The 26189-nt window shown below is 37.2% G+C and overlaps 1 protein-coding gene across 3 annotated transcripts; it reads left to right on the top strand.

Annotated features, from left to right (window-relative positions):
• The first annotated feature begins 327 nt into the window (after window positions 1-327).
• Window positions 328-23495, top strand: SLC35A3 (solute carrier family 35 member A3). Of its 3 annotated transcripts, XM_035537221.2 has the most exons (9): window positions 332-445; window positions 8342-8555; window positions 10109-10313; window positions 11180-11334; window positions 11431-11553; window positions 12730-12901; window positions 16165-16283; window positions 16796-16929; window positions 19228-23494. In XM_035537221.2, the coding sequence occupies exons 2-9, from the start codon at window positions 8487-8489 to the stop codon at window positions 19316-19318; spliced, it is 1068 nt and encodes a 355-aa protein (XP_035393114.1). In that variant the 5' UTR covers window positions 332-445; window positions 8342-8486; the 3' UTR covers window positions 19319-23494. The 3 variants fall into 3 exon arrangements, with proteins under 3 accessions (XP_035393116.1, XP_035393114.1, XP_035393115.1); XM_035537223.2 differs by lacking the exon at window positions 8342-8555 and having other exon boundaries at window positions 328-445; window positions 19228-23495; XM_035537222.2 differs by lacking the exons at window positions 332-445; window positions 8342-8555 and adding an exon at window positions 7804-8070 and having other exon boundaries at window positions 19228-23495.
• The last annotated feature ends 2694 nt before the right edge of the window (window positions 23496-26189 follow it).

Genomic DNA, 26189 nt, shown 5'->3' on the forward strand with positions numbered 1-26189 from the left:
ATTTCACCCACTAAATCCCTCGTGTCAGACAGCCCACTGGACGCGCCCTCCATTGCCACCCATCTGCGCGTTAACCTGAATCCCTGAAGCCGTAATTGAAGCATAAAAGATATGAATGTGATCTTGACTATTGGGTCGACAATTAAAATAACGCTCTTTTAATTTAAGAGTCCACTGCGAGCTGCCGTTGCGCTGCTTCACTAGGCACACCGCGGCTTCCCTGCCAGGCCGCCCCCTCGCGGGGGGAGGCCCCGGGGCCTCGGTGCCCTCACACAGCGGCGGCCCCGGGGGCCGGGCGGGGCGGGAGGCGAGGCCCGGCACGGCTCTGGGAACGGAGCGGGCGGGGCCGCGGCTGCAGCCGGAGCCTTTGCGGGACGGGACCGCGGCACCCGGAAACAGCGCGGGGCCGGGGCCGGGCCGTGAGGGGCCAGCGGGGCGCCCGCAGGTGGGAGACGGGGCCGGGCTTAGGGCCGAGGGGGGAGGCCTCCGCTGGGGGAGCGGGGGAGGTGTGGGGCTGGTGGGGGGGTGGGAGCAGATCTGGAGGGAGGAATGGGGCCGGGAGGGGAACGGCGGCGCCGTGAGCGCGAGGGGAGGGCTGCGAGCGGGGCGGCCTGGGGAAGGGGAGGTGCGGAGGCCGGGGGTTGAGGCAGCCGTGCCGTAGGGTGTTGCTGCCTCACCTGCCGGCCCTGGGGGTGCCCTGTGGCAGGCGCTGGCCGTGCTGGATGCGCTGCTATGCGTGAGGTGATCCCAAATGCACGGCTCGTAACCGTGTCAGGGCACCGCCACTTCACGGCCAGGTGCTGAGGCGAGAGGGGCTCCGGCAGTGCAAAGCTGAAGTCAGAAAAAGAACACACAGAGGTACTGAGTGTAGTAAGATGTGTATTATGGAATAGATGGGAAGGTAGAAGATAAACATCAAAGCGTACTGCAAGTTGTGTCATATCTTAGTGAATCCTATGAAATCTGTCCTAAATGAGAATGAGAGAGAGCTGGAAACCAGGGGAAAGACTTTTAAGGAATGATTTGGTAGAGAAGATTGAGACAGCTTTCTGCATGGGGAGCTGCATTATTTGAGACCTAAACAGGCCTCAGTGATACACAACAAAATTCTCTAAAATTGAGTGAGCACCCATTGGGAAGATTTTCTGTTGTGGTGGCCTCTATGTAGAAGCACTGGGGTTGAAGGCAAGCCTTGCTTTTCAGAGAACCTGGGTGCAGACTGACAAAATGGGTTGGGGAACAAGCATCAGTTGATGGACTGCTTCTCCCAAAATTTGTGGGGTGCCTTTGTCCGCGGGCACTGTGCATGACCCCTTTGTACTCACTGCACGTGGGTCCAGAGGGCCTGACCTGTTCAGTTCTTCTCAGCAAACTCCACAAAAAGCACTGCTGTGTAGACAGTCTGCTTGAGCAGACTCCAGCTCTGTGACTTTAGCTGCAGCAGGCTGTAGCTCTGTAACTCATGCTTTTCTTTTACCAAGGAGTAAGTGGCACCAAATTTTAGGGGCTGCAAAATGAGTTTGAAGCAGATGATAGCCGTAGAGAAACTGATTTACAATATCCCTTTCCTTTGGAAAACTGTAACTCATGCTTCCTTTGTCCATTATCTCTCCTTCTGGGAGATAAGGATCCATTGGTTTGGGATGCATGATGTTCTGGTATGTGGAAGCAGTGTGTGTAGTGAAAATGTAGGTCTGGGGAAAGACTGTGGTAGAAGTAAGTATAAATTTGATTTAATTAATGCAGTGTATTTAGAAGACGCTCTATATCCCTAACAATCCTACATTTCCTTATGCTGATTATGGTGCTTTTTGTAATAACACAAAAAAGGCAGGGATCATCTGAACCAGGTACCTAGGGGAATGGAATCACTTGTCTGCTTAAAACAGTTCCAAATTTGGCACTGTTAAATCAGGGCAACACATTCTTGATCTCTGGGACAAGCTTGCTACATGTAGCTAGCTATTCCTCTTATATTATTCTTGAATCACTTGCCATCTGGGCTTATTCTTTATCAGTTACTTCAGTCCATGCCGTTTCGCATGCTGCTTCCGCAGGCTTAGTGCCTTCATTGGAGCTCAGGAGCTTGCACAGCTGGATTGCAGGGGAGGAGGGATTCTTAAGATGTGTACTTCTTAGGAACCAGCCTAAGAACATACTATGGTTAGGAGTTTGGGATTTTCCCGTTTGAACCATTCACACTTTTGAATCTTGTTGTCTTATATTCAGACCCCTTCAGTACACTGCTTAGCTGTCTAAATTTATTGGTAATTACTAGCTTTCTGCAATAAGTGTCTACAGTTTTATTTTCACTGTAGTATCTTGCTTGTGTTACTGCACTCAAACTATGTGGCCTTGTTGGAGGGTGGCTGCACCGCCTCAAGCACACAGACTTGGTTAGTAATTCATAAGTAGCATAACTGTGAGCTGTAGCTGAACCCCAGCTGTATTCAGTGTTCACTCTCTCAGCACCTTAAATCGAGCCACGTCATTGACTTGACACATCTGCAGGAGCTGCAGCGGGGCAGCACCTCAGTTCATTCCCAGCCTGACATTGCACTCACGTATGTTTGAGGAGGGATGGGAGTTTGAACTAGGACTGAGAACTGACTGCCTGCTTGCTCACAGAGTCTGAGTGTGACTACGAGTATCTTTCCATACTGTGATCTGTACAATGAATGCAGTGTGTGTACTGTTTGAAAAAAGAGAGAGGCAGGTTGTATCAAATTTCCATGCTGGCAGGCAGGCGTTGGCTTAATAACTTGAGTCAATATAAAACTATTGCACTACTGTGCACATATAAAAAGTCTTTTATCTCATAAGCAGTGCTGAAGGTAGATTTAGTTCAATGACGGCCTGCATTTTCTGAGCACTGAATATTTATACTCAATATGCAATTTCTTGAACACTCATCAAACCAAATTAAATTCTCATCAGTCAAAAAAATATCTTATCTTTGGGTTCTTAGCTTTGCTGTAAAGGATGAAGTTTTGGTTGGTTTTGGGTTTGTTGGTTTGCTGGGGTGGGGTGTTAAAGTGTATTTAGCCACACTGAAAATTTGTCTTACATTTGAGATTCACAATTCTCAACTTTTCTCTCTGATACGTAGATTGGAATGGTGACTTTTTTCCCAAACAAAAAAGAATAAAAATCCTTTGTGTGGTCATTAGAAAGAAAAAAACAACAACAACAAAGTGTTACATTCTGCATAGTTTTCTGTGAATATGGAAGAAAACCTTACCTAAGTCCCAAGCAATCTGTAGCATTATCTGAAATTAGATATTAGTTAATATGTAATTGCATCCTCTTTATTAGACTTGGCAACGTCAGACATTCTGGTTGAATGATATGCCAGTGAATCACTGATACAGCTTTCCAGTATCCGTGGCAAAAGCCTAGGTTTATGGACCAAAGTTGAGAAGAAATCATTGGCTGGCCTTTAGCAATTGCATTTTAATGTGTAACTGGTCTGTCTATAATTACCTTTTAGCATCAGCATGATTTTTAGAAGGCCACATTTCAGGAGCTAGGTCCATCAGTGTTCTAGTGTGTTGTGCTTGATATCCTTCTCATGAAATATTGTTTGAAAGTGGTGATGCTTTTATTTTTTTTCACCAGTTAAGATTTTTTTTTTTAATGTAAAAGGAGAAATTGAAAATATTACTATAAGGAAACCTTCATTTGGAGAGAAAAAAAGAAAAAATATTGTTATTCACCTTTTGCTAGAAGAAAAAGGGAAAAACTCTGCTAGAGTATTTGCTCTTATAATACTTACAAGAAGAATACAAGCTTAAAGAAAAACAGTGCGCTTAATTTACATTATAAAGTATCCAGCAAGAAGAATGAGTAACAAACTGAAAAACAAACGAAGGAGCAAGGTAAGCTGACAATTATAGTTAGTTTATGTGAGGGAACAGAGGTGAAACCTGTATCCAGTATGAAGAAGATGGAAAACATTAATAGTGACGTTTTAAACATCAGAAGTACCAGCTTTGAAGTTATTAAAAATATTTACAACTTTATTATGGTTTTCATAAAATTGACAGACATGTGAAAGATTTACATATTTGGGGCAGAATGGGGAAGAGATGCATTATTGAATGCTAGAAATCCAAATTTGGCAGTTAAATATTTGTATGCGTGTAAAATCCTGTTCAGAAACCAGTTTGGCAGCACTTATTAGATTCTGAAAAGTCTTCACTTCCTCAGTAGCATCTGGGATATTTATTTACATGTATAAACTATTCGTTGTATTAGGTATTGCTTTCAGGTGTAAAGAAGGCTATATTGAGTCCGATAGCTTCTAAACCAATGCTTTATGGAACAGAATCTCCCTCTAAGGAATGTAGCTGGGTTACAGAAAGTAGCATGTTATTTGCATGTTATCCAACCCAGGGAAGAGGTCAGTGCACATGGTAAAACAGAGAAGGAAGAGTTTTAGCGGGGGAAAAGAAAAAGAGGTTCTTCAGGTTCCGTGAGCTAGCTCTCACTCCGCCTCCCTATTGCGCTTTTCCTCTTTGTTGCCAGCTTGTTATATTTGTGTAGGAACAGCAGCAGTAGTGGGTTCACGTTCCTTCTGAGAAATGTGAGAACACAGTCCTGTTTGTTTAATCTGCTGTCTTGATTTCAAAGATTTTCACCCAGGAAGTGCATCCATACCTGTTCCACCAGAATGAATTAGTGTACTTTACTGTTCACTTTCCTTTTTTTCCCCTTCTGTAAGGCAGACTTAATCGGTGTTTATTTTCTGGCAGGTCCCAGACACAGAACCTGTGTACTGGCACACAAAACTTAATAAACTTTTCCTTTTGCATTTGCTAAGAGTCTGGCAAATTCTGTCAGCTTTGTATTATAACTGTGTGACTGCCTTTTCTTTGGTTAAGCACTCTTAAACTCGTTAATAGTAAAACGGAATAAGAGCAAGCCACAGCAGTAACATCCACTGTAAAAAACCTTCAGCAGTGAAAATGCTTCACAACTGGGCTGGGAGGAATGCAGTTCCTGTAGTGCTGTCACTGTGAAGATGGGAAACGTACAATTTTTAGTTTAGTTTTGTTTTTGTTTTTTTAATTTGCCTGTTTAGAAGATAGGGAAGAGTAGGTACAGTTGCCCTTAGAAGTTATTTTATGACAAATCTTTTGATAAATTGGTAGAAAATAATGCGCACACACTACTTCTGTTGGCTGTGGGAAGGCCTCATTTCGCCGTTTTCTGTTAGTCTGTGTTTGCTCTTGACGCAGGGCATTATTCCGAGGCTGTCACCTAGGAAGGCCTTTCCTTTTTAATCCGCAAACTCCTTTGTGTGACTTTTGGATTGTGTTTTACAGTGAGTTACTTGGCACCTGCCGCTCACTGACTAACACAGCCTATTGTGTCTCTTACCCAGTAGATAGCATACGGAATAATTGCGTGCATAACTTTTACTGTGGATTGCTACAGTCATTTCATGGAGGGCACATTATTATTTTAATTTGTGAATTTAACCTGTGCTTTTGTTCTGTGACTTGCTGGAATTCATACTTAACTGCTTTCTTGTTGTTTTATCTGCTTCTCAGGATAGTGTTGTGTGTTTGGTTTATTTTGGATGCTGAATTCCTTTTTAAATTTTTTTTGTATAAACCCCTGAAGTTTCAGAAATGTAAGGAAAGTTAAATTTAATAAATTTAATTAAAAGTGAGCCTGCTGCAGTGACTGTAAGAAAAGCTTTCTAGTAATTGAAACTGAATTAGTGAAATATATTGCAGAATACTAGTTAATTTAGGATAGTTTATAGTTGCAAAAGAAATGCATAGTCAAATGAAATTTGGATCATTTGAGCATGAATTGAAATCTTTTTTTAAATTATCAAATAACGAGAAAATGCAAGAGCTTAAAAATTCAATGAGTCTAAAACATGCTGATCAAATAAGATACTTTGTGTTAGACAAAGCTGAGTCTTAAGAGTTCTGTGCTTACGTTATCTTCATTTCTTTGTATCATCATGGTGTGAAATTTAGGGAGCACCTGGACCCGTGTGATTGCCCCATGCTCTTTCATTCTTGCCTACGGTGTCAGACCAGGCTTGCGGAAGGGATCTCCTTATATGCAGTGTAACTCAAACTGCCCTTGGACAATGTCTCAAGATGGTCTCTTGTCTCTGAGTTTAATGAGGCATTTTATTTAAAATAGGTTAGTCATATTTCCTGCTAGAATTCTCTTTTTTAGTGGTTTAGGTGTCTGTAACTAAAGTAATCCTGTTAGATTTGGAGACCTCCTACAAACTCAAGAATAGAATAAACTCTTAAACAAACCCTTAATTTTGTGCAAGATTCTCTTGCTGTGGATATATCGCAGCTGAGAACCTCAAAAGTTTATACAATCAGATCTTTAAGAGAGAAATTTTAAGGCTAAGAAAAGTCCTGTCATTTTCTTCTTGTTGCTCATGTAGTAAATTCTGATAATATTCGTGGGTTTTGTTCAGGAACGGAGAGAGGAAAATAAAATACACGCTCTATGTTTACTGTCCATTAAGCCAAATTGATTGTGTTCTTTTTGACCTAATATATTACATCTGTAAACAGTAGAGTTTACCAGTATTTCAGGAAGGAGAGTGTAAGAATGATATTAAAGTAAAATTTAAGATGTAAAATTTTAGCCTGTTGTGGAGAAGTTACTAAAGGAAATGAAAATCTGCAAGTCAGAAATTCATTCGTTCTGTCTGAAAGAATATTATGAAGTGGAAATAGGTGATTTTACTCTTCTAAAAGTCAGCTTCCTGTTAACGGTTATTTTTCAGACTTCCCACAGTATGATATTTTATGAGCTGAAGGTCAATATTTCCGGTATAGTTGGTTTTTTTTATCATTTTCTCATGCTGCAAAACCATTTCCATGTCCTTCTCCCTTTTGTTTTTGAGGAGAACAGCTCCTCATGTAGCATCCCTGTACGTTTTATCCACCTGCGTACTGACATCCCCGGCAGATGAAATACCATCTTGGCTCCCTGCAGGTAGACTCTCGGTACAAGTCTGCCCCTCACCTTTGCCTACCTTCTGCGTCAGTGGCTCTTGCTGTTACTGTAAGGTGCGGCTACATGGTACGCTGAGTAAACTGTGCAGGAGCAGTTTATTGTATTGTATTTTTCTCTTTTACCTAGACTAATAAAAGAAAAAGATAATTAGCCTAATAAAGTCGCAGAGTTAATGTGACCACTGAACACCCAGTCTTTGAATTAGCACGTGTAAATCTGGTTCGTGAACAGATGCATGCTGCAGAGTACTGAGCAGCCTGTCCAAAGTCCGGTAAGAAATCAGCCTGGGAGGAACCCTGTACACAAGAAGCGGGTCAGGAACTTTGATTTCATTATTGATTTAAGACCTCAAGGTGCAGGCTATTACTGATGACAGTATTTAATTTCGTTTATGACTGCACAGTCCATTGCAGTGGGGGTAGCAGGAACTCCTGGCTAGATGGGTGATTACACCTCTGGCAGTGATCTGTACATCTAAACCTCCGGTGAAACTGCAGTTGAAGACAGTCCAGCTATTTAAAGTTCAGTACTTGGCTCGTCTTCTGGATCCAGTCCCTAGTTTGCACCAAGTTTTAAGGACTGATATGCAAATGTTATAAAAGCAGGGAAGAGAGATGAGGATAGTTGATAAGACACTGTTTGCTCTGCTGAGGGTGCTTAGTTCATTGGTATATGTAAGGATCAGAACTACGTAGTTCCTGCTCTGTGAACCAGTTAGTTTTAGTACGGCATGAAACTTGTTCTCTGCAAACCTGTCATGCTGACCACTGACAAGACAGCTTTTAATCTATTCAGCTATCAAACTGGACTCCTAAAGTGCATTTTTTATGAATTTGGGAAACCCTGAAACTGCTTTGGTGAATTATTGTGAAGAAATACATTCTGCTACTGGTGCTTTTTTGGACACGTTGTTTGGCTTCACAAAGCAGCGTGGTGAATGGGACAAAGTGGAGTTGTGACTGCATTTCTGGAAGCAAGATTACATCGGTACTATTACTGCGGGAAAGTTCCCTTTGGATCATGATTACTAATCGGAATAATACTGTAGTTCAAGATGATGTGGTATGTGCTCCTTATGGATTTGCTGGTGGGCTTACTAAACTGCCCTGCTTGTTGGTAGGCTTTCATACTGAATGCTTTGATGCTTGCTCATAAACAAGGTATTGGTGATACATTTTTACACTGCATAGTATACTATAAGCTGCTTCGTAAATGGTTTTGTTTCAGCAAGAAATGCATGTGAATGTTATTTTTTGTTATTGTGACCTATTTCATTTAAATTATTGAACTCCGAGAACTGAGAACATTTCTAAAATAATTTGTCACTTTACAGGCTCCCAGAATGCAGAAATTTTGGTCATAGTTCAGCAGAGATGTGTGTTCCCATTACCTATATTTTGTTCAGAAGCTTTTTGAAAACTGAAAACCAAACTGTTTTTAAAAAAAATACTTATCTGTAAGGTGTCTCTTCAATACTGATGCCATATAGACACTCAGTTGACTTTGTATACTTGACTGCAAAAAATCGTCTACAGCTTAGAGACAAGGTAAGGGCAAGTCAGAAATATTTGAATAACACAGCTCTACAGATCTCTGAAAAAATATCCGTGATAATCATTGTGAAATGCATCTTTAGTTAGAGAAGTGCAGTCAGAGGGAAACCACTTCAGTTTCAGTTGCAAATATTTAGAGGTACCAGCACGTCGTTCTGCAGTGTGTACAAAACTAGATAGTTAAGAGTCAAAATTTGTGTAAAAAATGTTGTACTCTGTAAATGTAAAGCATATACAGGGGCAGCTTTGGCAAATGTATCCAATAAGTACTACACATCAGCTTTACACTTCTAAAAATCAGAACTGTATGCAATGTATTGACTTATTACTATTTTTCTTTTACTTGAAAATGTTCGTTAACTTTTAATTACTGGTTTGCTTTTATTTCGGCATTATAAAACACTGCTCTGTTTTTTGAATAAGTGGATAGTGAAGACTAACATTTAATTTTCTAAAGGGAAACATTTCTGTATATGTGGATCTTCTTCATACTTAAAGTGTATAAAGAATATCAGAAAACAATATAACGTGCTGAATAGCGGTGGTGCATTTTTGAATTTCCTTGCAATATATCGTGCTTCCAAAAGCAGAACTGCTTTCTGTTAGTTTCCTGCACTAAATTAGTGCTCAAATTGGTGGGAAAGGGCAAAGAAACAATGTCAGCTTTGTTGAAAGTTCATTCTAGGTATGAAGGGGATACAATTTTACTAGTGTAAGGTTTGTGGTACTGAATGCAATATGAGAAAGTAGGTGCAATCACTTATATGCAACTCATTTTTTCTGAGCAGGATAATCAGCAGGACAGAACTAGGGTTTCCCCTGTTGCCCCACCATCCTATATATCTTCCTGTCCAACCCTGCATCCCCACAACTCTCCTGTTCTTTGGGCTTTGGGAACACCCCTTATTCTCACTTAAAGCAGGCCAGTCCTTACCCAGTCTTACACCGTCACAACATCACCTAGCAGGGCAGAAATTGCAGCCTGAAAAACTCTTCAGAGAGAGAGAGAGAGAGAGAGAGAGAGAGAGATCTCCTTCTTCCACCTCTCCATTGTGGGGATAGCTCATTGCAGCAGGTGTACTGAGCATTCTGCAGTACCACAGTATGGGGTTTCTTATTTTATATTTTGAAGATATCTCTTTATATAGGTGAAGGCTCAGAAGGTCTGTGACTGGTTTAACTTCAGAGATTTCTTTTGTGAAACCAGTTATTGGAAAGTTAATTGTAAGTTAGGAGTCCTTATTTGACTATTTTTAACAGATAAGAAATATTCCACTGAATTCTTCTATTAACTGTTACGTTTAATATTCTAATATGCTTCCCCATTTCTAATCATGTATTTAAAAATATTTGTAAAGTGTTAATCTCCTTTCTCTCTTTAAATATCAGATTAGGTTCATTGTTTTCTTTTGCTGGCTGAGGTCTCTGGCTAACATTTTTAATATGCTGATTCCTAAGGGAAATGTCTGTTTGCAGTGTTACCTTTTAAGCCTGTTTTTATATATGTTTGGTTTTTTGTTTGTTTATTTGTTTTGGTTCTGTTTCAGGAAAAAAATAATCAAGAAATGTCTACCAATTTAAAGTACCTTTCCTTGAGCATCCTGGTTTTTCAGACTACAAGTCTAGTGTTGACCATGCGTTACTCTCGGACACTGAAAGAAGAAGGACCTCGTTACTTATCCTCTACTGCAGTAGTTCTTGCTGAACTTCTGAAGATTTTTACCTGTATTCTGTTGGTCTACAAAGACAGCAGTATGTGTTAAATTTTGCACCTAGTCATTTTTGTAATCAATATGCTGTATTGTAATAGCAACTGCAAGGCAGCCATGTGAGTATGGGCCCACAATAAAACATTTTCCTTCCCATTTAAGAAATATTCTTGGAAAGACTGTAGTCATACTTCACTTCTCAACGCATAATATATTGTACATTTGCTGAAGAGCATTCTCTTTAAATGTCTATGAATACTAAGGTATGCAGGAATAAATTTTCTACTAGCAGCTTGAAGCTTGTGTTTTTTCAGGCATTTTAGGAAATTCATAAATAGAAGTAGTAAAAAACATGAATGGTAATGTAGAAACGTATAGCAAACAAAATGACAGATGCTGGAGGAAGGAAGCAATTTCATTATTACAGAAAGGAGCACAGTCTTAAGCTCAAAAAAAAGTATATTTGCATTTACTATCATTCTTACGTTGTATATTTTATACTGCATTTATCCAATTCCTTGACATACATATTTGGTCGTCAGTAATTTAAAAACATCATTATGTATGCATAAATATTGCTGACTGTAGGCTCCTAAATGTGCACTGTTTAGCTGATGTTCTTTAATGTATCATCTTGAAATATATATATGATTATTAATAAGTTTTAATTTAACATAGTTTGAATAATTGTTCTTGTTCTGATAGTCTAGGCTACAGCAAGACACTTTGCAGGACGTTTTAAAAAGATGAGGCTTATGAGAACCAAACAAACATTATACAGTATTTTGAGTTCTTGATAGTGGTGATAGCTATAGAAAGGGGGCAATAATGTTGAGAACAGTACATTGCTCTCTCCTTTTTTTTCCCCTCTCCATTTAGTTAATGTCTATTTCTGTGTTTCTTTGGTAGAGTGCAATTTACGGGCTCTGAACAGAGTGCTACATGATGAAATCCTTAATAAGCCCATGGAAACTCTTAAACTTGCAATTCCTTCAGGAATTTATACTCTTCAGAATAACTTGCTGTATGTAGCATTGTCAAACCTAGATGCAGCCACATACCAGGTATTGTACATTTGGATTGCTATGGAAGTTTAAAAAAAAAAAAAAAGGGAAGAAAACATGAAATATGTGGTAATAACTGTTTCTGGGTTCTTTTAGGTTACATATCAACTGAAAATTCTTACCACGGCACTCTTTTCTGTGTCCATGTTAAGCAAGAAATTGGGCGTATACCAGTGGCTGTCATTAGTAATTTTGATGACAGGAGTGGCATTTGTGCAGGTAAATAGTAGCAGGTGGTTTGTAATGTGCTTGTGTAACGTGTTTAATCAAGGAACATGAGTTTCTATCCTGATTATACAGCTTCCTGATTCTACCACCTCTGTGGCAGTAGCAGAGTACAGCCAGCAGCTGCAAATCACAATTGGCCAGGGCTAGAGGACACCAGAAACAATTCAAAGGCAAAAGATAGCAACCTTTTCATGTGTTCTGCTGTAGAATGTGACTGGGCCTCTGGAGCATCCTTCAAATAACAGCATTACAAGTATTTATTAGCACACTTTTTCTGACATTAGCAATTTGGATTCACAGGCCTTACATGATAGACAGTCCTGCTGCTCGCCTTATGATAGTTTCACCATGGTAAATTTACTCAAACCTTTTTGAGAGCAAAATTCATTCCAAATGATATAGCTACAGGGGTTTGTAGTTTTCAGGGGGTAGGATCTGGGTACAAGAGGCTATTCTAAGAATTTTTAGTGGATTTTAGCATATCCTAGAAATCTTTATCTTAAATCTTAAGGATTTTTTAAAAATTCTGAGGATTAAATGTTATGGAACTTTCAAATTTAATAATTAAAAATGAGAACAGAACATTCTGACAGTAATTAACAGTCTCTTCAATACATTGTTGTCCATGGCATTGCCGTTTATTCTGTTAGCTTTAGATATATTGTGAGGTTTAGTTTCACAAAGTTCAGCGTGTTTTAGCTCTCACACTGAAGAGTGATTTTGTATAACACACACAAAAGACAATTCATCACATTTTAAAGACAGCTGTTAAAAGTGGTATTCTGATTTATACTTGTATGGAGAATAGGTAAATAACTGGCATGTGGTAAAAGTTAGTGACTGTGAATAACCAGGACAGATCATGTTGGGATTCAGAAACAGTGCTGACAGTCCAGAAACATGTCAGATAAAATCCTGGCCTGTTTAAATTGATAGGTATTCTCCCAGCTGAGTCACAACTTTACTCGTTACAAATATGTAGAAAGAAAAATTATGATTTTGCAGTTCTTTAGAAGTATTTGTGATGCAAAATATAAAACCTTAAAAGCATGTGATTGTCTGCATTTAGTAACTATTATTATTGCTTAAGAAAAAAAAACTTGTGTGTAATAGATGCTCACGACTTTATTTTAACAATGACATTTGAATAACTGTTTTTGCATCCAGTGGCCTTCAGACTCTCAAGCAACAGCTGCTAAGGAACATTCAGCAGGATCTCAGTTTGTAGGCCTGATGGCGGTTCTTATAGCATGCTTTTCTAGTGGATTTGCTGGAGTTTATTTTGAGAAAATTTTAAAGGAAACTAAGCAGTCTGTGTGGATCAGAAACATTCAGCTTGGTAAGTTTAATTTTAGTCTTCTGTTACAACAGGAATACTGTATTCTGAAGAATTAAGATAAATGTGCAAAAAATACAAAATATTGAAAACATTTTAGTATTCTGCTTAAATGTACTTTATAAATAAGAGTAGTTTAAACTCTGCTAGATAGAATTCTAGGAATTGCTTTCTGCTGTCAACCTAGTTCTTGATTTAACTTGATTATAGATTGTTTGTAAGTTTTTCCAGAATCTGTGAATTGAATTTGTATTTAAAATGTTCGAAAGAATGTTATCTTATGCAGGGTTTTGTATATCTTTTGTGTATTTTGCACTAATTAATCAGATAAATGTACATAGTATCCTTTTTTTTCCATATTTTTTCTTTTTATTTGAGAGCATAGGAACATTAAAACTAAATATGTTCCTAAAACAATGCTTTGAGACCTATTTTAAAATTAACATTTTTTTCTCTTGTCTGGATAGGGAGTTTTTATAGCTTGGCACTTTTAATACAAAAAGAACTCATACATTCGTGAATAAAGTTGAGGTAATTTATTATGATTATTTCAGTACAAAGGTCAGTTCGTTTTAGTTGTCTGTGTAATCACCAAAGAAAGGTGTGTGCAAATGTTCATCCTAACTATTTGAACGCCTGCACCTATTAGTAAGGGAATACTTTCTATTTACAAAGTAGTTCTACGACTTCTAGACCATAGATATAAATGAATTTTCCATTTTCCTGAATGTGTTTTCCCTCACTTCAGAGCAATCTTCTCCAGTTTATGGGATGAGAAATACCACAACAGCAATATCTTTTTGTTCCTGTTTTTGCAATAGGAACACAACTGACTGATGGACTTGCCTTCTTCCTCTAATGGGATAGCTCTGGTCCTCACCTGTAGGCAATAATTATTATTGCATATTTAAGTCATTTTTTTGGGCAGAATTTGAACTTTACAACACTTAGTATAGACTTTTGATCAAATTCACGGTACGGTAGACTTAAGTCATGAGGATGTTTTGATCAGGTAGTGTACTGGATCTTGTAAAAGGTAATGAAGTACCATAAAAACAGGATATGGTGTGTTGTTTTTTTAATTAGCTAGTCGCTAATATTTGTTAACATTTATTGAAATCGTATGCATTAAAGCTAAGGTTCCTTGACCAGGGATATACCAGGAAAAGTTATGTTACGGAATTTATGGATGCAGAGAAGGATGAGTGGCTGGGGCTTGGTCCAGGGTCTGAGGTAGGGTTTTGGTGTTGTGGTTGGAGTTGTAATGTAAAATCTGCTGGCACAGACAGCTGAAAGTAGAACCAGAGGGAGCATACTTGTGCTGGGAGATGCACTGCTTTCCCGTGGCTTCATGCTGTTGTGACCGTTTCCCTTCCTAATCATAGCCAGTAACCATGATTAACCACAAGTGAACAGAGCTTTTTGTTCTCCCCTCGTGTTACAGTCCTGCATACTTGTTTGACAGGTAGTTTGAATGGCTTTGAATTTGGAACAGGTAAGAAGCAAAAACATGAGTATTGCTTCTTGTTTCTTTCACAGATTGGCTGAAAACCCAAATAACTTTGTAGACAGGCTGTTGACTGTTTGAACTGATTATTATTACTCTGAATTTCCATAGCACTATGGTATGCCACAGTGCAGATATCAGATACAAATTCCACTTAAACACTTATAATTATTGAAAAAATCAATAATCCCTTAAAAAAAACTCTTCAGATTTTTCTGCAGTGCATGAATGTATGTATGACAGCAAATGACTTTACTAGTTTGATAGTAAGCCTGGTCATACATCGAATGTTTCAGTAACTGTTTCATGAAAACAATGAGATCAGAACAGATTGCATCTTAACATAAACAGTTTAAGGTAATGAATAACTGGGACTGTGATATATGAAGACATAAATGTTTGTAAGAGTAGTGAGAATCAGATCACCTGATTTATTTTTTTTAATTTACTTCAGTACAAAATTCAGTAGAATATGTTTCTTGTTACATTTGTTTTTCAGTTCAGAAATGAAATTAATTTTGTCGTATTTCATAAAGGATTTCCTGATACAGCTTTTAGAAAATATTTAAAACATTAAATCATAATTTCAGAAATACTTTAGTGTATCCTTTCTGCAAGTGCAAGATAGTTACCCACTTCAGATGTTATGTCATTCACAAACAAGTCAGTCATAAGCAACAGCTTTGAAACAGAGCTTTACTTAAAATACAAAGAACAAAAAACATACATCCAACCTGATTTTCATTTTCATATCTGTAGAGACTTATTAGAACTGTAGGAAAAAATGAAAAAAATATTGGAATATTTTTTGAAAAATTGTCCTCATTCAGTTTCTAACACATGCTAGTATCTTAACTGGGATGTATGAATAGTTGGTTTCTTGTTTCTCTATTTTAGCAGCTCAACGAGAAAAGAAAAATAATTGGTTTAATATGAATCAAATCTGAATTACTAAGTATGTCTACAAAAAAAAAAAGTATTTCATGTCAAATGGAAGGTTTTAAATGGAAGGGCACAAGGCCCTTCTTTTCAGATGCAAGAAAAAGCAATGAAAATAGCAGTCAGCTTTTCACAGAAATTGAGTGGAGTAAGTGATTCCCCTTTCCTGCTCAGGACTAGAGCCTAGATCAGTCATGGAGGAGATGCTTTCATCACTTCATTCCTGAGGGGATTACAGAAAGTTTCCTGTCTGATAACAGAACACTATAATCACCAAATTAGAAACTTTAAAATCTCTCCTCAGTTTTTTCCTTTGATGTTGTCGGTGCTAGTAAACATTCATTGTGTTTGAGGCTGCTAGCTCAGACAGGGGTCTTGGAAGTGGGGTGCTTTCAAAACTGAACTGATCAGTCCCTCTTTTGCTATGCCAGTGGCCATCTCCTCCTCTGAAAGGCTTCCCTGGTTTTCCTTCCTGAAGTGTGACTTCAGCCTTCAGTCATGACAAGTTTCAGAAAAACTGAAATTGTGCTTAAGTGATTTTTTTTTACATGCCATAAACAAAAATCACCTTATTTCAGTAGAAAGTAATGGAAGATATGTATATAAGAATGTCACAATGGACACAAGGAAAACTTGTTATAAGTGTGGAAAATAGCTTTTTAAAAGGGATGATCTATCTGAACACTGATTGCATTTGAATGTGGTGATGCTCGAAGTGCAAGTCCTATTTTAAAATCAGATATATGTGAGCAGACCTTGAACAAGGAACCTGTTTGCATGTTTTTCGCCTGAAGTTTTTAAATCAATTTTGTACTTTCAGGATTTTTTGGTAGCATATTTGGACTGATGGGTGTATACATTTATGATGGAGAACAGCTGTCAAAAAATGGATTTTTTCAAGGATATAATAAACTTACTTGGATAGTTGTTGTTCTACAGGTGAGATATCCTCTATCATGCTTTGTGAGTTGGGGACTTACTTTTTTGTAAATGACTGGGGAAATGAGTGTAATTGAAGCTACTGAGAATTCTATAGTTAAGTCTGATATAGCACTATTAGAATAAACCTCTAAATAAAAACCTGGAGAATTCAGAGCAGGTATATGATTAACTATTGTGCAACATGAAAGCATGTAAGCATTTTTTCTTTTGCAATGCTTAAAAAAAGAAAGAAAATGTATGCCCTTTCTCCTTTGGCTAAAAAATACAAGTGTAAAGTACAAGAATTTTTTCTACTGATTTAATAATGGTAATATGATAAACAACTTCTTTATTAGGAATTGAAGAACACCACTACTTATCTTCAACAGTGCATATACATAACATAAAATAAACGTTTCTAGACATAGACAAAAGCTTTTCTTGAAGTAAGAGTATGTTGTTAAAATAGATGCTCCCAGTGGAATTACCACGTTGCAAATCCAAACTTCATTTTCAAACTTATTTTTCAGGCACTTGGAGGCCTGGTGATTGCTGCTGTTATAAAATATGCAGACAACATTTTAAAGGGATTTGCAACTTCTCTCTCTATTATACTGTCAACATTGATCTCCTATTTCTGGCTTCAGGATTTTGTTCCTACAAGGTAAGAATTATTTTCCATGTGTACAGAAAAAAAAACAATAGTTGAAAACTTAATGCTTACCAGATATAACTACAAGATAAATAACTAAGCCAGCCTTTATAAAATATTTAGATTCAACTCCCACAGAAAAAATTAGTTTCATAACATAACTGACAAATTTTGCAGTATAATTGGCAAGATCAAATTTTCTATAAGATAGAGCACCCTACTGGTCACAAATAATTGAACCTCAAATTTCATCTTTTAACAAAACATCCTCTTTCTTCCAGGCTCTGTGTTTTAGTTCACTGTTCTTTTCTTTCTACCCTCCACCCATTCTCCCTGTTTGTTCAGCTCATTCCTCATTAGATTTGATGTTTGCCTTGCTCTGCGTTTAGCTCTGCTCCTTGAACCAGTCTCCCCCTTGTGGCTGTTCTGAATAAGGCTGAGACAAGGGGATTACTCTCGTTCACTAGTTAGCTTCTAAAGGCCGATAGCTTAGACAAGTCACCTCATTGCAAGATGGCTTATGGCTGGAACAACGACAATGATAATATTATTTTTATACTGCTCTTCATCCAATCTCAAAAATTGTCTTTAAAAGAAGTCTCTGAAAGAGATTATTGCAGTCATTCACACGTGGAAATTACATTATAGTGATTAGTTGCTCTTGGACTCCTCTGGACTCGCTCTAACAAGTCCACCTCTTTCTTGTGCTTAGGGCACCAAACCTGGATGCAGTAATCCAGGTGGGGCCTCACAAGGGCAGAGCAGGGTAGAGGGGCACAATCACCTCCCTCCCCTGCTGGCCACTCCTCTCTTGATGCAGCCCAGGATCCAGTTGGCTTTTTGGGCTAAAAGTGAGCACTGCTGGCTCATGTCGAGCCTTTCGTCCACCAGAATCCCCAAGTCTCTGTCTGCAGGACTGCTCTCAATGTGTTCTTCTCCCAGTCTGTGGTCCTGTCTGGGGATTGCCCCAACCCAGGTGCCTTGCACCTTGCACTTGGACTTGTTGAACCTCATTCAGTTCACGTGGGCCCACTTCTCCAGCCTGTCCAGATCAATGTACATAATAGGACCATCGGTCATAATGGACCTATGTTTCTCACATATAACACACATTCCTAGTTTTAAAATATTTCTGATATAAATAAAACTTTATTTTTTAATCTAAAAGTAGTATTTGCAATACTAGCAAGAGTTTATTTAAAGAAAGCAGAACAACGATTGGGACTTAAAAATGGAACACATCAGACTTAATTTATAAGTAGTCTACTATTAAATGTTTAGAGGTTTAAGACATTCTGTGTGTTCAAATAGAAATTAATAAGTAACTTACTAGCCTCTGCAAACATGGTGAAAATGGAAACAGTGGTAAATAATTAAATGAGGTAGAGCCAACTAGCAGCATGTAGAACTTGAATCCATCTAGTTTAATCGAACTTCCTCTTCAGTATGTTCTTATGCCAACAGAATTTATTTGAACTGAAACTCCCTAATTGTTTTTCTCACTTCAGCAAACATTTTTGATTGGGATAGTAGATGTAAAGTGCTTACGTGCTTAAATCTGCCACAACGGATCATGTCCTGAAATATGATAATCCTTCAGAGAATTCAGTTTGCCTGTCATGTGACACAATTTTTTTTTTAGTGTTCGGCACGCAAAATCAGATTGTCAACATTAGCATGTTGTTATTACAAGGTTCTTTTCTAAAATGTGTACTTGTAGCTATCAAAACAGCTTGAAAGGCCCATATATCACAATACAAAAGATGTCTTCCTTTACATAAATATTTATGCATCTGCCAAAACTTATTTTACGCTGATTTGCAACTGGTTCTTGGGCAGCAGTAATTAGTTTTGACACAAGCTTTGGACTTCAAAGCTAACATAACTCCAACAGCGTGATGTATGTCAGATGCTAAAAATGGCTGGGTAGCTACAGAAGATGCAATTCTTTAGCTTCTTCTTGCATTTTGCATAGAGCCTTAGTCAAAATGAAAAAAAAAAAAATCAAAGTTCAGTCTGATTACCTTTGACAATTATTCCATGAAGCTATCTTTAACTTTCAAAATATTGTAAGTATAATGATATATTATTACTTTGCTTGTCTGTGGATGCAGTTTTTTTATTTCAACTTCTTCCTGCGTTTTTCTCTAAGAAATATATGGAAATGTTGTTTGTTATAAATTGAATGAATAAAATTTATGCTTTCTTTGTTCCCAAAGGAAAAATGTCCCTTGATTGTATTACATGAATAAAATTGTCTTAACTAAAACTGGCTAACATTTTTTTTTCTTCTATTCCTATTCTATTCAGTGTCTTTTTCTTCGGAGCCATCCTTGTAATAGCAGCTACTTTCCTGTACGGTTATGATCCAAAACCTGCAGGAAATCCCATTAAGGCATAGCGGACTTCCTCATCAGCCTGCTTCTCAAGATCACGCACTGGGGGCCTTGCTAGCAATGGCACATGGAAGGTGTCATTGTGCACTGCAAGGAGAGGATTACTACCCTGAATCTAGTGAAGAAATGCTTATTGAGTAGTTTTGAAGAACCGGAAGGGTTAAAGATGGATCATGATACTGTCTGTAACTGGTGAAAAAAATGGCAGGGGAAAGCCCAGTGCAATGTGCTAATAAAAACTTGAAAGGAACAAAAAGTTTCCAAGATACTGCAATTAGGAATGTTTACAGCTTTGACCTGGGATTGCATCAAAAGAATTTACTGTATTGACTGCTGCAGAAATATGTCCTATGCACTCTTTGAAATAGCACATGACAGCATTGTCAGATTATTTGTTTTTGCAATTTGACTATATTTAATCTTAGTAAATGTTTTTAACTGTCTATTTACATGAAATCAACTGAATGCACATCATAGTTCTAAAGTGATGATTCTAATTAGGTATTCCTTATTAAAACTATGAAAATTGAAGTATGATTGAAAGACATTTTCACAATATCAAATATTTTTATATTTTTAGAAGGCTGATTTAATAACAGAAATATATGTTCTGTTGTTTCTATAAAGCTGTTGTAAGAATGTTAACACTCTCACCTAAGTACACAAAGGGAGAAATTGAGAATGAAAACTGAAAATCTGTGTTGATACTCCGGCCGTCATCAGGATAGCTTGCAGTGTTCCAACAGATGCAGTAAGTCTGTGAACACAGAACAGTAACACACAGTGCAGTAATCTGGCACTATGAGTTGGCTTACAATGGAGTGCTTGCTCAGATGTAACGTTCGTTATTTTTATTGATTATAAATCAGCTTGTTGGTAGAACCTTTAAAGTAGGTGGTTTTTTTTTGTTTTTGTTTTGTTTTGGTTTTGCTTTACATATCCCCTGCAGATTATTTTTTTTACCTGCAATTTTAAAACCCATAATAAACATTTTATATTCATTATTGTAATCTGTAACAGCTCCATCTGGAGACATTATGGTATATCATCTGTATACTGTACTGTATTTTATTACAGAGGTGTTTTTTTTTTTTTAAACAAGTGTTGTTTACTCATGAACTCTCCGAGGCTGTTTCAGTACATTTGTATGTAATGGTTTAATTAGAGGGTTTTTTAATTGTTATTATTTTGTTCTAGACGTCCTTGAGCTAACAGGCCAAAATGGGTTCTGTGGAGCTTTTCAGTGTAGTAGTGGAATTACTTTAATAGGGAACAGAATGAAAAATTTACGAATTGTGCAATAGGTAAATATAAAAGCATGCTGTTCTTTTGTTTTAAACCAAAAAAGATCATAAAGAAACATATACAGTTAGACTGTTATGAACACTTTGCTTGTTGAAGTATTTGCATATAGCCAGCTGAGACAGAAACACACACAATGCCAGAACTAGTTAAAAAAAAAAAAAAAAGGCTTAAAAATCATGTTTTCAGGAGGCCTGTTCACAGTGGATATTAATGTAGGGTGGCTTCCCGTGTGTAACACATGTAAATGTATGTCTTACGCAAAAGTGTATCAGTAGTCCCTTAGCTGAATGGCAAGTGTTAAAGGTGTTATGGTTTTGTGTTTTTTTTCCTCTCCGCACTTATTCACTTATTTCGTGTGCTAATGATTATATCGTGAATTGAGAGGTGTTTCAAAATGTTTACCAAAGTACCTCAGCCTCTTTTCCCCAACAGTGTAAATGGTGCATTGCCAAGAGAGGATTCTATAAGAGCACTCTGAGATTTTTAATTAAGTATTGTAAATGGAAAAGGAAGAATTCCACTAGATGTCAGCCAAGTAAAAATATTGCTTTCTCTTGTTGTCAATGACATGCATTATCAATTTTTTGTCTGTAACATCAGACCAAGAAAGTATTGTCAGTGTTATGCCAAGGGCATGCTAAGCTTTCTAAACTGTGAATCAAGCCCTAGCATGCCATAACTGCAGGAGCTATGTCATTTGGTAGTCAAAGTTATCTGATATTACCCTAAATTGGCATCCTACTTTTATTATTAAACCTTTCACCTCTAACACTCAGTCTGGCAAAATCAAAAATTACATTTAATCACTTCACCACTGAAATACAACATGAGGTAGGATGTTGTATCAAGTAGTGGCTCACAGCATTACTTAGTGTTGAATGGGATGTACACGTGACTCTGAAATGATTTGATGAGTGTTGGTAGTAATATCTGAATTGGAATTTGGCCTACACAACAGTAGTTTTAATTTCACGAAGCATGAATCACAGTAGTTCAGGTGATGTAATTGGTTACTTTGTGGAGGAATTTCTCCAAAAAATAGGAGCAGATTGAGAACACTTTAAAACCAGTTGCACAGGACGGGACCAAACAGGCCCAATGATCACTGCATTGCTGGAGTTCTGTTAAATACAACCCAGTTTTAATATTTTTGTCTTTAAGCTTCAGTTTATAGGAAAGAATGGGAATACATGTGCTTTGCTTTTGAATAGGATCTCATAGCTTTGGAAAACAATATACCTATTGTGTTAAGGAACGGTAACTCCTGTCTTTGGATCAGTGACTCTTGTGTTTTCAATTTACAGTCCCATTAAATTTTCTAGTAGAGGGACAGATCTCTTTATACACGTGTCGTTGTAAAGGAGATATGAATTTGCATTTTTAGCTGCCTTTCCTTAGCCACTTACATCATCTGATGGACCTCCAGGCTGAAAAGCATTACTCTAGAGAGAGGAAAGGCAATGTGCCCTTGTGAAGGGAAAGGATTTGAGGAGGATTTACTGATTTCTGTTACTTCTGCAATCTGAAAGCATATGTGCATTTTCCCATTGGGATACTTCTGGATCTGAGGGGGAAAAAATAAATTTAATTCAATCACTGATTAACTAACCAAGGAAGCATAGCAAACACAGAGCAGTGGGACACAGGGAATAGCATGCTTTGAGTGTGCCCTAAAAGCGGTCTGTAGGAGTCTAGCTTTCCAAAAATAAACTTGTCTTTCTGAATTATAGTTCAGACTTTAAGACAATGGATTTGTTAGCTTAGTTGTATATTTAGGAGGCTAATCTATACTCAGCAGAATTTTATTTAAATATTTATGAAATTATAGCTAGATATTTATTTGCAATAACTTGAATTATGTGATTTTTTGAAGGCTTACATAATAAGAGTACTAGTATTTATTGAATACTTGGGTATTCAGTAGTTTTATTTGAGAATCTCTGGGACACATGATAAATGGTCAAATACCAGTAAGCTATTAGAACTGTCTCCAAAGCAAAATAAATCAGCAATTCAGTGGTGAAAAATCCTAAATCTAATAAAGTAAGGTGAACTTTTCTTTAAATATTGTATTTTCATGTTAACCGCAAGTGCCCAATTATCTTTTTTCTCAAAGAATTCTGATAATTTTATAGTTCTATTAAAGTTCTTTGTTTTAGACAAACTGTAACAAAACTTCCATTTTTGTTTGCTTTAATAATAGAGGATAGATTAATGTACTAGTTCTTGCTTGTACAAGATAATACCTGTTTTTACTATAACTTTTTAAGAAAATAGTTTTACTTTTTTTTTCCTCAAAGAAATTACTTTATTTTGGGAGCATATGCTTACATTTCACTTATTCATAAGGTCCTTTAACAGATTTTTGAGAGTACCTAACCATTTTGTGTTCCTAACTTAATTTTATGGCTGTAAATTCAAGAGACTGTAATGGATTTTGTCAAATTATTTTAAAAGTGATAAACAAACCTTTGCATTTCTTATGTTTTTTGTTGTCTGTAACTTTCATCTGTTTCTATATTTCCTTATCAGCCATGCATGTTCTGTTGTACAAAAGCAATCATCATTTGCCAAATTTGAAGCTGTTGCTCATTTTCCTCCTGTTGACAGTGTTTCTTGCTGGATATTGTAAGTGAGGAAGATTATTGTTTTTCTTCTCTTAAATCCATGTTTTTGTAAGATTTTTTAAAAGTCGATGTTTTGTGTGTGTGTATTAGAAAGGCAATGTTTATCTGTAGTGTGGTGTTATACCATATACGTGGTAGTGTATCATTACCTATGGTATTCTTATAAGAAAGTCCAAGAAATGTGCCCTTAATTTGTTATCATTGTTTTGTTCATTTTTAATGCTGATTTTTTTCTCCCACAGGAGGTCATTCGAGAACTAAAGTTCTACTCTTTCCAGGTGAGCTCATTATACATTTCTAGAATGAGGATATTTTTAGTGGTTAAAATGCAGGGGAAAATGCAACAAAATAAGTGGGATTAATTAGATGACAATTTCTGCTCCAGTTACTGTGAATCCAAATTTCCTATTCAGTTGAATTAATAATTTTGTCTAATTATTTCCTGCTAGGTGATTTTATAGGTCTTTGTAGAAGAAAAAAAATCTGTCCTGTGGTGCAGTTCAGTGCTCATTCGTGAATGTCTTCTACACATTTGCATCCAAGAGCAGAATTTTGCCATTACAGTTTTAATTCTTGCCTCAAACCTTACATCATCATTCTGCCTAATTAGCCATATTGATTTCATTAGCAATTAATAACTGAGTAAAAATTGCTTATATGTTAAGCATATATTTGCTGCTGAGTAACACTTTTATAGATTTTTTAACGTTTGTATTTTTCAATATATTTTAAATGAAGTTTTAAATATATGAGCCCAAATATAAATTGTATACTCAAACATTGTGGCAAAATTTTTAGGGTAGTGTTAGGATTTTTTGTGTGTTGATGTTGATATATGTGTACCTACACTGAATACAATTCTAATATATGGTGTTTCCCAGCAGTTTGGAAACAAGTCATTTTATTGCTATTACACTGCTGAACCGCAGAATACGTGAAGTCTTTTGAAAATCTGTAATGGGATAAAATACTATTTTTTTTTTCCTCCTTTTGGCACAATTTTAATTTTTACTGAGACACACTTTTTTGACCAATGTATCCTGATTTGTGAATGCATTCCAACAGTATTCTGGTGGCTGTCTGTCTCTGCACTCTCATCTAGTCTGCAAATCCTGATCTCCTTCAGAACTGGAGTTCCTGAACATGAGGTTGTAGGGAACATCTGATACAATTCCTCACAGCGTTGGCGTGAGGCCAGGGAGCTGCAAGATTTTCTATTCCTATTCTTGATCTTGCAAGGCTTAGTCTTTACCTGTCTGTAAGTGAGAGTGAGTTACTGGTATGTTTAATCAGGCTGCACAGTGTGAGGAGATCTCTGTAAAAGTGCTTCTGAATGAAAACTCACTCTGGAACTTTTTGCCTAATGTTATGCTGCCAGTAGTGAGCAGATTCTTGGGAGGATGCTGTTTGTGCCATAAACTGGCTTCGTGGGTATAAATGAGAACATTACTTCACTGTTTTTACTTCAAGGGAAACATTCCTGATTTATATCTGAGAAACACTATTGCGCTCTAGGCTTGCATCTTCTTTAGCACCTTATGTGATTTTTACAAGTTGCTTTGCAAAGACTCTAGGTATCTAATTTCATGTAAGGAAAGTAGTGATCCATCTTTTTAACAAGAGCTTTTTGGGAAGTAGGGTATTGTATGATGTGCAGTGTAAAATACTGTAATCCATAGTAAAGAGTTTTGCCACAGGTTAGCAGGAGACGGACCGTGATTCAGTAGCTTGTGTGGTGTTCTGTTGGTGTGTTGTTTTTTTTTTTAATAGTTTTGATAGCAGTGGAAAGTACTATACAATACATTGTCTAGAATACAGCACAGTCTATTGACTGCTACAATTTAGAAGCTGAGGGTTTTTTATAGGTACAATTTACAACAGAGCAAAGACCTGAACAGAGTTCACAAAGGCATTGCTATGGAAGGTGAATAACGTATTTCCCTGTGCCTTCCAGAGATCTATATAATAAAATCATTTCACCAGCTATGCACCAATAATTTTCAGGACTCCTATTCTGTCAGTTCTTTTTATCAATTACACTCTGAATTTGGTGGAATCAGTATGATTTATACTGCATTTTTTAGGCCATTAGGTAACAGAAAGGAACTACTCATCAACTGACCAAAAGAGCATAGTTAGAACAGAGCATCGGGGGATGCTGTAATTTGGGTTTGGCCTAAAAGCAAGGAGTCTTTACTGAAACTGTTAAAACCATTACTGGTGCTTCAAAATCAAGGTTTTCCCTTGGGAATGTAAGTGCTTTGTCCATTTTCATTCCAAGTCAAAAAAGATGTAAAATCTTCAGCTAATGGTTAGCGTTATGCATTAGCTTTGTACTGGAGGTTGAGCAGTACAGGTGTTTGGATGTAACAGACAAAACTTTTGTTTCTCTTCTTCAGGAAACTAAATGTTTGTCAGGAATTTGTCTCACTTAAGTAATGGTAGAGTGGATTGTGTCATGACTTATGTAGGTAAGTGGAGTTTGCAATTTGAAGATATGTAGCTGGCTGAAATTCATGACAGCAAAAGCAAGTCATGTTTATCTAGACTTCATTCTAAATTTATGAATTCGTACTTGAGCCATTTGTTCCACCTACATAAGCAAACTTGTTATTTCTCTTAAGATGCATTTATTTTTGGATAATGACATTGATAACAAAGGTTGGTCTAACATAAATGTACGGGTGGAAAAACAGCTGTTTAATCAGCCTAGTCACAGAATGTTATCGCTAATATATAGCTGTGGTAACCTTTTAGCCTGAGTTCCTTACCCATCATATATATGTGTGTGACTTTCCCACCAAAATGTGACAGCACTCTCTCCAAGGAGTGGACTTGAAACCGTGCCAAAATTTAGGTCCCCCTTCCTTTTCAAATAAAGGAGTGAGTAACCATGGAACATGGGATTTTTTCCACAGAATTGTCACATGTTTGACATAATTTC

The sequence above is a fragment of the Cygnus atratus genome, chromosome 8 (assembly GCF_013377495.2).
Source record: "Cygnus atratus isolate AKBS03 ecotype Queensland, Australia chromosome 8, CAtr_DNAZoo_HiC_assembly, whole genome shotgun sequence".
Lineage (NCBI taxonomy): Eukaryota > Metazoa > Chordata > Aves > Anseriformes > Anatidae > Cygnus > Cygnus atratus.

Coding starts and splice junctions, on each gene's coding strand:
- SLC35A3 (XM_035537221.2), top strand. CDS start 8,487: ATGCCATATAGACACTCAGTTGACTTTGTATACTTGACTGCAAAAAAT. Junction 16,284..16,795: donor GGATAGTTGTTGTTCTACAG/GTGAGATATCCT, acceptor CTTATTTTTCAG/GCACTTGGAGGCCTGGTGAT. Junction 16,930..19,227: donor CAGGATTTTGTTCCTACAAG/GTAAGAATTATT, acceptor TATTCTATTCAG/TGTCTTTTTCTTCGGAGCCA.